At 42.6% G+C, this 16,326-nt stretch overlaps 1 protein-coding gene across 3 annotated transcripts in view; it reads left to right on the forward strand.

Moving 5' to 3' along the window:
• Positions 1-16,326, forward strand: part of LOC118393748 (phosphorylase b kinase regulatory subunit beta-like) — an 83,721-nt gene that overhangs the window by 55,711 nt on the left and 11,684 nt on the right. For all 3 annotated transcript variants that reach the window (XM_035786788.2, XM_035786787.2, XM_035786789.2), the window contains 7 exons: positions 5,320-5,375; positions 8,246-8,339; positions 11,466-11,549; positions 12,310-12,414; positions 12,571-12,653; positions 14,982-15,072; positions 15,549-15,607. In XM_035786788.2, coding sequence (XP_035642681.1) covers positions 5,320-5,375; positions 8,246-8,339; positions 11,466-11,549; positions 12,310-12,414; positions 12,571-12,653; positions 14,982-15,072; positions 15,549-15,607 — 572 coding nt within the window. The remainder of the gene's footprint in view (positions 1-5,319; positions 5,376-8,245; positions 8,340-11,465; positions 11,550-12,309; positions 12,415-12,570; positions 12,654-14,981; positions 15,073-15,548; positions 15,608-16,326) is intronic.

A 16,326-nucleotide genomic window follows, 5' to 3' on the forward strand; every position in this document is an offset into this window, starting at 1 on the left:
TACCAAGCGTGCAGTGTGAGAAGTCTGAAGGGGCCTTCTCCCTCCATCAGCACCACTGTGTCACATTTCAATGCTTTTAATTTGGGAAAATCTCAAATGAAGCAGAGATTAAACTCATTTATATTTGCAGTCTGGAAGTGGCACTCCTGAATAAGCTTGTTTTGCAACTGGGCTTCTACTAGTTGAGATGCACATTTCTCATGCTGAGACACAAGCTACTGTTAATGCAAATTGCCTACCTAAATTGGAGCAGTTTTACTTGCAGGTGTTTCTTTTTGTCTTCTTCTTCAGGAGCAATTTATTGTACTCATTCTTTTCATCAGCCTGATATGCGAGAGGAGTAAGCTAGACAAGTTGTAAAAGAGCGTTTATTCCAATTAGTGCGATATTTCTGACTGATGTTTCTCTCAATGTATTGATGTTATTACTTTACTTTTAGCAGCATATGGAGAATGTGTCTGACGAAGTAAATATTTCAGCTCTCCTTCAGACAGTAGAGCCTTGGGTATATACTGCACTATTAAATAAGACCATCATTACTCTAAAAGAAAACAAATACGGAAAAAGAAACTCTCCCTCTATCTCTTCCAATACACGTATTCCTCTAACCCCAGTCAAAATGTTAAGTGTTTTGTTTGTGTTTATACAGTATGTCTGTTCACACACTTACTGAGCATTGAGGTGGCGTTATGAGAGAACGCTTGGTCAGTGTTTCCTGGCTGTATTGTCCTCAGTGTGTTTTCCCTCCATCTGCTATGGCCCCAGTTACCCCGGGAGCTGGGGGGACCCTGGCCCAGGACCTAGGGCCCAGTGCCAGGTGCCAGCATGCAGGAACATGAGGCGTTAATTGAAGCTTGACCTGTCTTATCCAGTGTTTTAAGAAGTTCCAGTACATTCTGCTGTCCTATTGAAGTGTTGCTTTTAACCTAATTAACCCGCCAGGGAAGTATAGTGGTGGGCTGGAGAGACAGAAGATGTAAAGAAATAAAACAACAGTAAAAAAGACATTTGAAAATAACAGTAGCAAGGCTATATACAGACACCGGTTAGTCAGGCTTATTGAGGTAGTATGTACATGTAGGTATGGTTAAAGTGACTATGCATATATGATAAACAGGGAGTAGCAGTAGCGGAAAAAGAGGGGTTGGCGGGTGGTGGGACACAGTGCAGATAGCCTGGTTAGCCAATGTGCGGGAGTACTGGTTGGTCGGGCCAATTGAGGTAGTATGTACACGAATGTATAGTTAAAGTGTAGTCCTGGTAACCATTTGGTTACTTGTTCAGGAGTCTTATAGCTTGTGCTGACCAACCTGCCAGGCAGTGACTGACCAACCTGCCACCTGCCAGCCTTCCTTTGACGCCGCCTGGTGTAGAGGTCCTGGATGGCAGGCAGCTTTGCCCCAGTGATGTACTGGGCCTTACGCACTACCCTCTGAAGTGCCCTGCGGTCGGAGGCCGAGCAACTGCCGTACCAGGCAGTGATGCAACCGGTCAGGATGCTCTCGATGGTGCAGCTGTAGAACCTTTTGAGTATCTCAGGACCCATGACAAATCTTTTTAGTTTCCTGAGGGGGAATAGGCTTTGTCGTGCCCTCTTCACGACTGTCTTGGTGTTTGGACCATTGTAGTTTGTTGTTGATGTGGACACCAAGGAACTTGAAACTCTCAACCAGCTCCACTACAGCCCCGTCGATGAGAATAGGGGCATGGTCGGTACTCCTTTTTCTGTAGTCTACAATCATCTCCTTAGTCTTGGTTACGTTGAGGGATAGGTTGATATTCTGGCAACACCCGGCCAGGTCTCTGACCTCTATAGGCAGTCTCATCGTTGTCGGTGATCAGGCCTACCACTGTTGTGTCGTCTGCAACTTAATGATGGTGTTGGAGTCGTGCCTGGCCATGCAGTCATGGGTGAACAGGGAGTATAGGAGGGGACTGAGCACGCACCCCTGGGGAGCTCCAGTGTTGACGATCAGCGTGGCAGATGTGTTGCTACCTACCCTCACCACCTGGGGGCGGCCCGTCAGGAAATCCAGGATCCAGTTGCAGAGGGAGGTGTTTAGTCCCAGGTTCCTTAGCTTAGTGATGAGCTTTGTGGGTACTATGGTGTTGAACGCTGAGCTGTAGTCAATGAATAGCATTGTCGCACAGGTGTTCCTTTTGTCCAGGTGGGAAAGGGCAGTGTGGAGTGCAATAGAAATTGCATCATCTGTGGATCTGTTTGGGCGGTATGCAAATTGGAGTGGGTCTAGGGTTTCTGGGATAATGGTGTTGATGTGAGCCATTACCAGCCTTTCAAAGCACTTCATGGCTACGGACGTGAGTGCTATGGGTCTGTAGTCATTTAGGCAGGTTGCCTTTGTGTTCTTGGGCACAGGGACTATGGTGGTCTGCTTGAAACATGTTAGTATTACAGACTCAATCAGGGACATGTTGAAAATGTCAGTGAAGACACCTGGTCAGCACATGCCCGGGCACACATCCTGGTAATCTGTCTGGCCCCGCAGCCTTGTGTATGTCGACCTGTTTAAAGGTCTTACTCACGTCGGCTACTGCGAGAGTGATCACACAGTCGTCCGGAACAGCTGATGTTCACATGCATGCCTCAGTGTTGCTTGACTCAAAGCGAGCATAGAAGTGATTTAGCTCGTTTGGTAGGCTCGTGTCACTGGGCAGCTCATGGCTGTAGTCTGTAAAAGTTTGCAAGCCCTGCCACATCCAACGTGCGTCGGTGTAGTATGATTCAATCTTATCCCTGTATTGACGCTTTTCCTGTTTGATGGTTGGTCGCAGGGCATAGCGGGATTTCTTGTAAGCTTCCAGGTTAGAGTCCCTCACCTTGAAAGCGGCATCTCTACCCTTTAGCTCAGTGTGAATGTTGCCTGTAATCCATGGCTTCTGGTTGGGGTATGTACGTACAGTCACTGTGGGGACGACGTCCTCGATGCACTTATTGATAAAGTCAGTGACTGATGTGGTGTACTCCTCAATGCCATTGGAAGAATCCCTGAACATGTTCCAGTCTGTGATAGCAAAACAGTCCTGTAGTTTACCGTCTGCTTCATCTAACCACTTTTTTTATAGACCGAGTCACTGGTGCTTCATGCTTTAATTTCTGCTTGTAAGCAGGAAGCAGGAGGATAGAGTTGTGGTCGGATTTACCAAATGGAGGGCGAGGGAGAGCTTTGCACGTGTCTCTGTGTGGAGTACAGGTGATCTAGCATTTTTTTCTCCCTCTGTTTTTTTTTATTTACATCTTCATTTCTTTTTATCTTTCTTTACTTCTTTCTCTCTTCAAATGGTTCCTTTGTGTTTTGGAGCAGAATGCTAATGAGATATGATTTCCATTGCCGTGTTTTAGAAGCCGCTGCTCACAATTAATCAGCAGAGATATCTGTGAACCTCTTTTACCCCCCCCCCTCTCTCTCGGATTCCTCTGATTAATGATAACGAGGGTGTTGAGAAAAGCCTGCTCTTTCCGCCCAAACAAAATGGCTTCCAGCCTTCTCTTCTCTGCCTGCGTCAGGCTTCCCGCCGGGTCATCTAAAGGAGCGTTGCCTCTGATGAACAGCCCCCTCCTGTGAATCACAAGATGTTCTATTCTAATGGCTCAGGGATTTTAATCATTTAACTCAAGTGATATGATTCACTCTGTTTACAAATCACTTATCTCTGAATACATCTCCCGGGACTCAGCGGAGCTGAGGCGGAAATGCAATTGCGGCAAATAGAAGAGAAAGTAAGCATGATCATTAGATCAACGTCATTCTATCCTGAAAGATGATTCCTTGAAAGATTCACAGGTGTATGACAGGCAGTTGTATCATATGCAATCCTTTCACCTTATGCCATAGTTGTGAGGTTTAGTCATGTAACTTACTTCTGAAGCAGAGGCACTGCTTCTCTGACGCATCTGTGACAATGTTTCATGCACACACCAGTATCCTGTTATTGTTCATGATACTCCAGTATTCTGCTTTTGAGTTCACGCATATAAACATCATATCCCGTTTACATTAACCCGAAAAAGTTTGTATCCCGGTTATGTGAAACCAGGGTAAGATGCCTGGAATATGCTGATCTTAGACGGGATACTGTGGCATGTAAACATATTTTGTTTACTGGTGTTTTTCTCAGTCTGCGCAGTGTGATGATGTTTTCATCTGATTATCAAACAATCACTTCAAAAAGTAGGCCACCTGCGCAGTTCCATTCCCCATAATAATTCTAGCATAATTTATTGACCCCTAATTTATACTGCTTCTGCTTATCATTTCCGACATTTGGTAGGACATTTGTTTGTCAACTATAATTAGATATAGGCAGATTTTCTTCTGTCATAACTTGTTGCCCTAGAAGACTAAATAAAGTTGTGCTCACCAGAGTAATGTAGAATGCATGCACTAATCTAGCTAACACCGGTAAAGTTCTCTATTGGGTTTAGGGACCTGGAGAAAATGCAATAACTCAAACAGTGGAAAGATTGGTCCTGTGCAAAATGGCCATTGTCATCAGTTTAACCCGTTTTAATGAAGTAAATGAAAAGCTGAGAAAGCAATGAAACACGTTTCTAATAAGACTTCACTTCATCTTGGGCGCATATTTTACGGTATGTGGTTAAAACAGTCTGTTTGCTGCATAAGCGTCAAAGATAACACAATATGCACCCATTCACATTTTCTCAAGAGATGCTGAAAGAAAGAGATCATATTTCTCCACTCCTGTTCCCGAGACACCAGCATTTTACTGCAAGAAATGCATAATTCTGCAGGAGTTATTATATTACTGTACATGTGAGAGGTTATAGGCCTACAGTCAGTGTCCAGATTTCAGTTACTATTCCATTTCACCCATACAAACTTCAATTAGGAATATTCTGTTTATTCCCAGATACAGAGATACCCGGGAACGGGATATCAAAGGTCCATGTAACACACAGGTTATCCAGAAATAAGAGCTACTATCCAGAATATTGTGGTCACTGATACTCCTGATTTAATATGGCCAACCCAACTACTACAAAATCAGTAGTTTATAACCACTCTAAAGATTACCACTGTTCAAACTTCTATAATGACAGGGTACGGTGAGGTATGTTTCATGGTTCACCTCTCATCACTCTTTTATTCGCTCAAAACACGTTATCTCCTATTCACAGCTTTACTTTACAAGCGGAGCAATTTTCACTGCAATGTATTATACCAGAGATAACAATTCAGTATATTATTGTGATTGTATTATATACTATTAACTGAATTTGTATTTTCCCCTGCAGTTGAGTATGTTCACCTTTCCCATCTCTTTCTCTCTGTGTTCCAGGGTCCCATTGATAATGACACAGTGGTCCATGTGGCCCTGATTGCTGAGAGCCAGAGGTATGTGATGGGAAAGATAAATAGAAAACTGTGGGTGGTAGCTATGTGTCTCTGAGATTAGAGAATAGTACAGTTGAAGTCGGAAGTTTACATACACTTAGGTTGGAGTCATTAAAACTTGTTTTTCAACCAAACTATAGTTTTGGCAAGTCAGTTAGGACATCTATTTGTGCATGACACAAGTAATGTTTTAACAATTGTTTAAAGACAGATTATTTCACTTATAATTCACTGTATCACAATTCCAGTGGGTCAGAAGTTTATATACACTAAGTTGACTGTGCCTTTTAAACAGCTTGGAAAATTCCAGAAAATGATGTCATGGCTTTAGAAGCTTCTGATAGGCTAATTGACATCATTTGAGTCAATTGGAGGTGTACCTGTGGATGTATTTCCAGGCCTACCTTCAAACTTAATGCCTCTGCTTGACATCATGGGAAAATCAAAAGAAATCAGCCAAGACCTCACAAGTCTGGTTCATCCTTGGGAGTAATTTCCAAACGCCTAAAGGTACCACGTTCATCTGTACAAACAATAGTATGCAAGTATAAACACCATGGGACCACGCAGCCACCACACCAACATAGTAATGAACGTACCTTGGTGCGAAGAGTGCAAATCAATCCCAGAACAACAGCAAAGGACCTTGTGAAGATGCTTGAGGAAACAGGTACAAAAGTATCTATATCCACAGTAAAACGAGTCCTATATCGACATAAACTGAAAGGCCGCTCAGCAAAGAAGAAGCCACTACTCCAAAACCGCCATAAAAAAGCCAGACTACGGTTTGCAACTGCACATGGGGACAAAGATTGTATTTTTGGGGAGAAATCTCCTCTGGTATGATGAAACAAAAGTAGAACTGTTTAGCCATAATGACCATCATTATGTTTGGAGTAGAAAGGGGGAGGCTTGCAAGCTGAAGAATCCCATCCCAAACGTGAAGCACGGGGGTGGCAACATCATGTTGTTGGGGTGCTTTCCTGCAGGAGGGACTGGTGCACTTCACAAAATAGATGGCATCATGAGGATGGAAAATTATGTGGAAATATTTAAGCAACATCTGAAGACATCAGTCAGGAAGTTAGAGCTTGGGCAAAAATTGGTCTTCCAAATAGACAATGACGCCAAGCATACTTCCAAAGTTGTGGCAAAATGGCTCAAGGACAATAAAGTCAAGGTATTGGAGTGGCCATCACAAAGCCCTGACCTCAATCCTATAGAACATTTGTGGGCACATCTAAAAAAGCGTGTGCGAGCAATGAAGCCTACAATCCTGACTCAGTTACACCAGCTCTGTCAGGAGGAATGGCCCAAAATTCACCCAACTTATTGTGGGAAGCTAGTGGAAGGCTACCCAAAACGTTTGACCCAAATTAAACAATTTAAAGGCAATGCTACCAAATATGAATTGAGTGTATGTAAACTTCTGACCCACTGGGAATGTGATGAAAGAAATAAAAGCTGAAATAAATCATTTTCTCTACTATTATTCTGACATTTCACAGTCTTAAAATAATGAGGTGTTCCTAACTGACCTAAAACAGGGATTTTTTACTAGGATTAAATGTCAGTAATTGTGAAAAAACTGAGTTTAAATGTAGTTGGCTAAGGTGTATGTAAAGGTCTGACTTCAACTGTATGTGTACGTGTGCGTGAGAGAGTCTGTGGTAGTTTAGAAAGCTGGTTGTTTTTCCTCCCTTTCTCCTTCTCTCATCTGTGGTGCTATTGCACTGTGCACATTAAGCGACTGGCCAGTGCGCAGTCTTCATCTATTAGCACCCTAATTTAGCTGTGGAGCCTGTTAACTTGTCCTGCTGTTCCAATCAGATGGCAGGTTTTCCTCAGCAGCTAACCTAACACTCTGCCTGCTCACTTCCTCCAAGCCTTTACCTAATGCTTGTTTCAGAGGATTTTTCAAGGTGTAGCTTGTACAAAACCATATAACTTTAATCAGTAAACCCTTACTGAACCCTCTCTCTGGCTAGGACGTGTAGACAAACTCTGTGTGATTATTTTCCTCTGCAGTAGAAGTGACCATCCCCCACCTCAGCCTGACCCTATTGTCCAGTGGCAGAGGCCAATTCACACCAATGTATTAGGGACCAGGTTGTCAGGGGAACAGATTCAGCTGACCTGGTCAGCCAATCAATAGCCTAGCCTGGGAGCAGGCAAACCCCACTCTGCCTCTCAACACTTCAGTTGTTTCCAGGAGGAGAACAGGTTGAGACAACCTCTGTAAACTCCCGTCCTCCACATCAACTCACAGTTGAACCTTTCCACATGGACAATCCTTCTTCTGGACTCCCTGACTGGTGTTTTCGTGTCTTTGACCATAAAATCACTATACAATATTTTTATTTTATTTCACCTTTATTAACCAGGTAGGCTAGTTGAGAACAAGTTCTTATTTGCAACTGCGACCTGGCCAAGATAAAGCATAGCAGTGTGAACAGACAACACAGAGTTACACATGGAGTAAACAATTAACAAGGCAATAACACAGTAGGAAAAAAAGAGAGTCTATATACATTGTGTGCAAAAGGCATGAGGAGGTAGGCGAATGATTACAATTTTGCAGATTAACACTGGAGTGATAAAGGATCAGATGGTCATGTACACTACAACACTTTCAGTAGTCTATCCTCCTTCTTGTTTCCTGTGTGTCTGTTTAGTAATAAACGTGTCTTCTGTACATCTGTCTCCTACTGGTATTTACGTCCTCTAACCGGCACCTCTATCGGAGTCCACCACCAGTTGGTGGCGCTCTTTTTCATAGCTAATGTACTTTTGGCCACCCAGACTGTTGGGCTTCCTGAACAGTCCCGGCTATGTAGCCTAACAGTGTGTTGTGTTGTGTTGTGTTGCAGACTGCAGGTGTTTCTGAACACCTATGGCATCCAGACTCAGACACCCCAACAGGTGGAGCCCATTCAGATCTGGGCCCAGAAGGAGCTGGTCAATGTGAGTTATACCACAGAATGAAATATGAGTGATATTCATCACTATATTTTTTTGAACCTTTATTTAACTAGGCAGGTCAGTTAAGAACAAGTTCTTATTTACAATGACGGCCTACCGGGGAACAGTGAGTTAACTACCTTGTTCATGGGCAGAACGACAGATTAATACCTTGTCAGCTCGGGGATCCGAGGCTACCTGCCGCCCCAAATGGGTATCACCACATCCTGACCTTAGGCCTGCTGCGAGCCCAACCGTTGGTCATTAAATGATCACTGCAAGGAGAGACGATTGGGCAACGTTCTTGTACATTTTCTGAAGGTAGGTAAATACACCTGATTTTAGAAAGCAATGAACAAATCAGTCAATTACCTAGATGTCCAAGGGCATCTATCAATATGTCAGCCGAGCATATGGGCTTAGTCAATTCATCTGACTCTCAATCATCCATGTTCTATTAAGAAATCCCTCTTGGTTGCTCAATCAGTCAAAGTGAGGCTGGAGATTGGTCCGTGTGATTTACCAGTTGACCTGTGACTTGATCAATATGGCATTCAAGTCTTAAAGTATTACTGTATTGTTGTAATGCGTATTGAAAAGCATTGGCCTTTCTCAATATATGAATTCATCTTAGAAAGGTCTGCCTCTGCTCTTCCTCCCTGTTGTTTGGCATGTAGTTATGCAGCAGTGGATTGGGTAGGTGTCACGAGCCAGGACGAGCAGCATGCTAAATATTAAATCCCATGCGTTTTGAATCTGTTAAAGGCTGGGCCACCGCTCTGCATTGCGTCGCTCGCTTCATCTCTCTCTGCTGTTCGATTGTGTTTACAACAGCTGCTTGACAACAGGAGAGCGGCAATTACGTCCAGCAGCATGTTATTTATCTCAACCCAGGTGGCACAGCAACAGCGCTGCCAAAATAGCTTCCATTTGCCTCGGTGATGCCTCCCCAACCCCTCTGCATGTCTTTTGACCCATCTCCCAGCGATCATGTCTATAAAAGCCAATGGGTCATTCCACCAATTCTTGGTGCCTTCTGAGATGTGTAAACTTGGTCAAAAAAAAAACTTTTGATTTCACCTAATTTGAACAGTCTGTCATAAAGAAAACACATTTTCCCAGCTCATGAGGTAATTTATTATTATTATTTAAATACTATAGTAAGTGCCAAATTAAAGTAACAGGGTTGACAATTTTCTTATTGAACCTTACCATTTAGGGACAGATGTAAATGAATATCTGATCACATGAAATGCATTATAATCTTCAGAAATTACTTTGTCAAAGCAACAAAATAATTAGGGCTTTCTAATTGATGGTGAAACTTGGGAGACATTTTGGGAAAATCTTACCAAAGGTGATAGGGTTGACAGAGGGACATGTCGAAATGCTGCATTTTGGCACTTTAGCCAGCCTTTATTCCATTGAAAACACAATTGATTGAATTCTCAATGTGGTCTATATTTCTACTTTAAATCGCAAATAGCAAAAGGACCCCTTTTCGTGGAGCGACCCAGATGTCTCGGAGAGAGGAGAGCAGGTTTTTGATTGATAAACGGAGACACTGCGACACTAAAGCCTTCTGTTACAACAGTCCTCATATCACCCAACCTAATGACACACTCAGAGTGTAGCCGTCTTGATGGCATTAGCAGCAATCACATTAGCAGTTTGGTTGCTTTCAATTGTGGTCTAAATGAGAGGACTTTGTGATGTGAGCCGTGTGCTGTGCTGTGTTCATTGGTATTCCATAAGCAGGGACAGGGAGCTGTGGGTGCAGACAAAGGTTCACACAACGTCTCTCCTCAAACAGGAGGCATGGCCAGGGGCGCTGGGAATTTGTTGTGCGACTTAATTCTGAATAAATGTTTCCCGTCTTTGTGAACTCTGCTTTTTTTTAATATTATCATAATATTGTGTTAATTGCTTGATTCTCCTATTATCTTTCGTACTTTCCATCCATGTATAATTCCTTTCCAACTCATTTGAAGAAGGGGAAAAGCAGGAGGAGTGGCAGAGCTCTATCTAGTGGTAGGATGTACACATTGCTATTTGGTACGACTGGTTATTGCTGTGTATTGAAGCCGGTGAGCTGCGTTTCCTGCAGCGCCACTGAAGTATGTAGTCAGTGTTATTGACCAGGAGCATTTATAGCCTGGTGTGGAAAGATAAGGGCAGTATGAAACAGAGGTCACATGGACTGCATTGTACCTCTCCACATGAATGGATCAGGTGCTGTAAAATCAATGCCCATTATCTGCTTTGTTGCATTATGGATTGACGACAATTTTCCAGATCACTCTGGCATACAGGTTGTTACCTCTATTTTAGTTTGAGTGTCTTCGGGAAACAGACACTCTGTGACCTTCTACCATTTACATAGCTAAAATTGAATTAAAATATATTTTCAATATTCAAATTCCATTTGCCAAGGCAATATTACACCAAGACCATACCGGGTAGAAGTGAAAGAATTGGGAGCAGTGAGGGCCGATCCTGACTGACGGAGCCTACTAACTAACTGAGCTACTTGGTGTTGAGCTTTACAGCAAGGGCCTGCAATATATCTCTGCCCTCTGACAACTCTCCAGTAAACCCACTTGCGCCATAGCACTAAACAGACCCATAGAGGCTCCACAACAGAGCCGTCTTATGCAGGCTCTGTAGGGGCCATTAACTACTGACACGTCTCATAACTTCAGAGGGAAGTAATTTTAGATTATGGATCGCAAACAAAAGAAAATCCCCCAGGGATATGAGGATGATTGATCTTTGGAGGTGCAGTAAAAATAGACAACTTTCCCTGCCTGGCATTTTTAAAATGACTCCCATTATGATCTCTGTCATATCTAGCTGAGTGTGTTGTCAGATCTGAAGGCTGGGTATGTGTAAGAGAGGGAAGGAAGGTAGCTAGCTCTGTTGATAGCAGTTGTCGATTGATCTGTGACTTGCCTGGAGGAATAGAAGGAAGGTAATGCTGTTGTGGTCTGTTTGTTAGTGTCAGCTGTAATTTAAATGTCATTGGTCAATAGGCCACGGTCCAAGATTTTATGTGTAATTTTAAAACTAGGCTTATAAAAAAAAAAAAAACGTAACTGAAATATGTATGTATTTTTCTTTCTCCCCCAGGCGTACCGCTTCCTGGCCATCAATAAGAAGCTGGGGCTGAGTGGGCGTCCAGAAAGGCCAGTGGGCTGCATGGGGACTTGCAAGGTGAGTGTTCACCACTCAATGCTAGCACATACTCAGAGGTCATGGGCATACCACCACCTCCTCACTGATTAACATAAACCAGCACTTCTCCGTGTGAAACCACATGTCAGAAACAGAATAATATTCATTTACAGATATAATGTACATAGATATTATACATATTTTTGCCTTACTCTTAACATTGTACAAAGTACTGCTGCCATGTAATGCACGATGAAAATATAGTCATTCAATTTCGTAATCCACTTTGATATTGTGAGCTGCTGTCATTTTTTTGGTATTCCTTCTAGTTGTCTCCAGTGAAGGTCATCTAAATAAGTTTACACAGCTGAATTGCATTAAAAAAAAATACAAAATTGCAAAATGAATCAATCACAGGTCCAAACCTATATTACTAAGACAATCTTTTAATGGAACTTTTATGTGTTCTGATGGAATAGGGCGTCCTGCCAGAGGGCATTATGATCATCTCTTTGTTTGTGTGCGTCGGCGTGCTCTTGTGTTTTAGAGACGGACAGGGAGAGCGAGTGTGCCTGTGCATATGTGTGTTTGTTTGTGGAGGAGAGGTTGTGTGTTCGTTTTAGGAAGTATCTGTGCTCGCAGGACTGTAATGTCTATGTGTTCCAGCTTCTGTGTATTCCTTCCTCAAGATCGATGGGTTGTTTTACGTCCTGTCCTGAGTCATGTGTCGGTACCTCCGAGCCATCCATCTTGGCCTGCAGGATCAAGTAATGCAATGTGTCTGCTCCACTCCCCACAGATTTATCGGATCCTGGGGAAGACTGTGGTGTGCTACCCTATCGTCTTTGATCTCAGTGACTTCTACTTATCCCAGGACGTCATGCTGCTGATTGATGACATCAAGGTGAGCTGGGGTGAACTCACCTCATACACACGGCCGTTTAGACATTCGTCTGTTTTAATCCTTGTTCTGGAGCCTGCACACTCACCATGTTGTGTCCCTAGCTGCCTGTCTGTTTAGTCAATGCAAGTTTAATGTGTTACATATCTTTGTGTGTAGAATGCACTGCAGTTCATCAAGCATAGCTGGAAAATGAAAGGCCGCCCACTCTTCCTGGTCCTCATCAGAGAGGACAACATCAAGTAAGATCTACTTTTGTATTTCCTGTACTGTAAGGGTTACTGCTTTAGAGTGTATTGGAATCCAGCACAGGAGGCGTCCCCTGTATTTGCCGATAAGAGTTTCATTATAGTCATTTATATCACTTTAGCTTGGGTGTTATGCTGATCACAGCAGTATTGATCATTATCCAAAGAGCACCTTTTAAATACAATAAAATAGCTTACCTGTCCACAGTAGAGGTTGTTCTATAGGTGTCAGTGGAATAACATATAAAACAGCTCAATACTCATTAGGTCAGGCCTGGGAAAAGGCCAGCCCGGGGGCCGTATGTGGCCAGCGACCTAGTTCAATACGGCCCGCGGAATCATGCTCAGATCAGATTTTGCTATAGTAAAGTTTTGAAAAACATATTTGTTATTCAACTTATGAATACTCACCTTTGTGTCATGATTTAACTCTCACCTCTTGTGGGACATTTATTTTGAAGGCACGTATAAATAACAACTACACGAGGACAGACAGTGACTGACAGACTGACACACATCACAGTTACAAAATAGTAGCTAGCTATAAATTGCGCAAAAATGAGGTTTTCAAAGAAAATGAAAAGTAGACATCGAATGTAGGGTGTTCCAGCAAGAGTGGACATCGAAGTAATTCTTTATTAAGGTATCAGGGAAAGCTGTGCCCTTAGTGTGCAACGAGAGCATCGTTGTCTTGAAAGACTACAACTTGTCCCAACACTTCCAGATGAAGTATACAGAGAACTGTAGGGGTATGTCTTCTGATCAGAGGGCGAAGGCATTGAAAGAGTTGCAAAAGAGGCAAGGACTTCTCACAAAACTGCATTCGGCAAACGACATAATTTCGAGAGTTAGCTATTTACTGTCCCACAAAATTGCTAAACATAGCAAGCCATTCGCTGAGGGCGAATTCATTAAAGAATGTTTAATTGACTCTGCAGCAATACTTTGCCCCGACAAGAAAGAACTGTTCGAAAATATTTCCCTGTCAATATGAACAGTGACACGGCGTGTTGAGGACATGGCAGAGAATATGGAACAACAGTTGAAAGACAAGGTAAAGGATTTCACCTATTTCTCCTTGGCCCTGGATGAGAGCAGTGATGCACGTGACACGGCGCAATTGTTGATATTCTTACGAGGCAAAACCCCAGACTTTTAATTTACAGTAGAGCTTCAGTGTCGTCAATGAAGAGCACAGCCACAGGGAAAGATTTATTGGAGGAGGTTAATAAGTGTGTGGCAAAGCTGGGACTGAGTTTTGAAAAGTTATCCAGTGTGACCACTGATGGATGCCCAAACTTGACAGGAAAAAATGTTGACCTTTTGAAAAGGATACAAGATCAAGTAGCTGAGCTGAACCCAGATCAGAATTTTTTTTCCTGCATTGCATTATTCATCAGGAGGTGCTCTGTAAATGTGTTCTGAAAATGAGCCATGTTGTGGATATATTCACTAAAGAGTCTACTAGTCTGTTCCCTATCAGGTGACCAGTGGGAGAAGTATATATCGCTGCTGCGTGCTTTGAACGTTGAGTTTTCTCATCATTTTGATGATTTCAAAGTGTTGGAAAATGACATGCTGTTGGGTTCCTCTCCTTTCACCTTCAATGTGGATAACGCTCCCACTGACCTACAACTTGAGCTTATCGATCTTCAGACTGATGCAGTGATTAGAGAAATATCCAAAACAATGTCACTGACGAGGTTCTATGTATCTCTCGATGAACAACAATTTCCAAACATTAGGAGTCATGCTTTGTGTGTGAACAGACATTTTCAATGATGAAATATAACAAGTCAAGGCACAGATCATCTCTTACTGACTCTCACCTCTCAGCAATCCTGCGCATAGCGACGTCAGAAACTATACCTGACTTCACTGCTCTAGTCAATCCCCATCAGAAACTTCACTCCTCACACTGATTGAGTAGTTTAAATATAATGTTGAGCTCTCTCTCTCTCTCTCTTGTGGTTTTTGCATACCTGTTAACAAGAGTTCTGTCCGTGGTGCTGAATGCACAGTGTACTTTTCCCTCCCTGTGTAGTTCATTGCCTGTTTAATAATGAAAATACCTACCTGCATGTTAAAAAAAGTTAAATAAGTAGCATATCTGGATGTGATTTACAGTAGATATATCTGTCAACACAGTCATACACATGATGGATAATCCTGTAATATGATTCTGGCCCATGATGGCAAAAATATATTCTAATGTGGCCCTGCATGGAAAATAATTGCCCAGGCCTGCATTAGGTTAATATGGAGAAAATGATGACCGTTGAAAATGGTAACAGTAGAATACCCTTGGTTTCTATCCATCAGGGGGAGCCGTTTCAACCCAGTCCTGGACATGTTGGCATCATTCAAGAAGGGGAGTGTCGGTGGGGTCAAAGTTCACGTGGACAGACTTCAGGTTCTCAGCACTTTTACTTGTTTCAGTCTACTGACACTTCTTTGAGGCGTTGTGATATCTACCCTCACAATACTATTGTCAGTTCTCCTTTCCTTTGGAAATGCATTCAGATATAGTGAATATGTATGTTTGCAAATCCAATGCCTTTGAATTGCCTTCACCGAGTTCTATTTCCTACTGTTACAATGACTATCAGTGTCTCTAGAAAGTTCTTTAGATGTTTTGACGTGACGTCTTTTAAGAAGGACACTCAATATTCCCCTCGCACCTAACTCTAGGAGCAGACAAAGGGCTCCATCCCTCATAGTCAATCCCTTTTATCATCTCATTCCTCTGGGGACATAATTCCCCTTTGCACATTTAACTGGCTGTCTTCATTTTGATGTGACTTCAGTCGGAATGTTTGAAATCACCTGAACTGTTCCTATCCCCTGTAAATGATATTCTTTGATGTAACTATTAATTTGTGCTTCCAGACCCTGATATCAGGAGCTATTGTGGAGCAGTTGGACTTCCTTCGTGTCAATGAAGCAGAGTAAGAGCTTGTTCCTGTCGTTCCGTCTTTGTTTTGTGACACAATCTTTATACGGCAGTGGTCACCAACCTTTTCTGAGTCGAGATCACTTTCTGAGTCAAAATGCATGCCAAGATCTACCGCTCTGATTTTTATATTAACATGACTTAAAAAATCTAAGCCTATGCAAGAATAACCAATTAAAAACAGTATTGTGGCAATGAGGTTTGTGCAGTAAGTTATAGGCCCAATACATTATCACCACATACTGGCTTTGCTTGAATTTACCTGCCAATGCATTGTTGTTCGGGACATTTTTTTAAATTATATTTCAACATTTGAGGTTGGCTATATGATCACACCCATAATAGATCCATTGTATTACTTGAGGCACAGCTGAGTGAGCATACATTTAAGTAATTTGCTTTTTATTTTACTGATGGTGCCTGCATCTAATTGTCAGTCTCAGCAGAGGGAGAGAGCAGCAGACTGAGGGTCCGTCTCTCAACATCCCTCCGCTCTCCCTTTCCTCCACTGACACTCACCAAAAAGGGACACTGTTTTCCAGCTGATGGTGAAACTCGAGTCGCACCGCATTATTTCTGCCTCATGCACAAATTCATGTTGTTACTCCTATGAACAGAGGAGATATTAAAAAAGACCCAAGCCGCTAATAATAACAACATTCATGAATTACTGCTGCACTGCTTGTTGTAGCGCAGAGTGGAAATAGGAACAAC

Source organism: Oncorhynchus keta, chromosome 14 (assembly GCF_023373465.1).
Source record: "Oncorhynchus keta strain PuntledgeMale-10-30-2019 chromosome 14, Oket_V2, whole genome shotgun sequence".
Classification (NCBI taxonomy): Eukaryota; Metazoa; Chordata; class Actinopteri; order Salmoniformes; family Salmonidae; genus Oncorhynchus; species Oncorhynchus keta.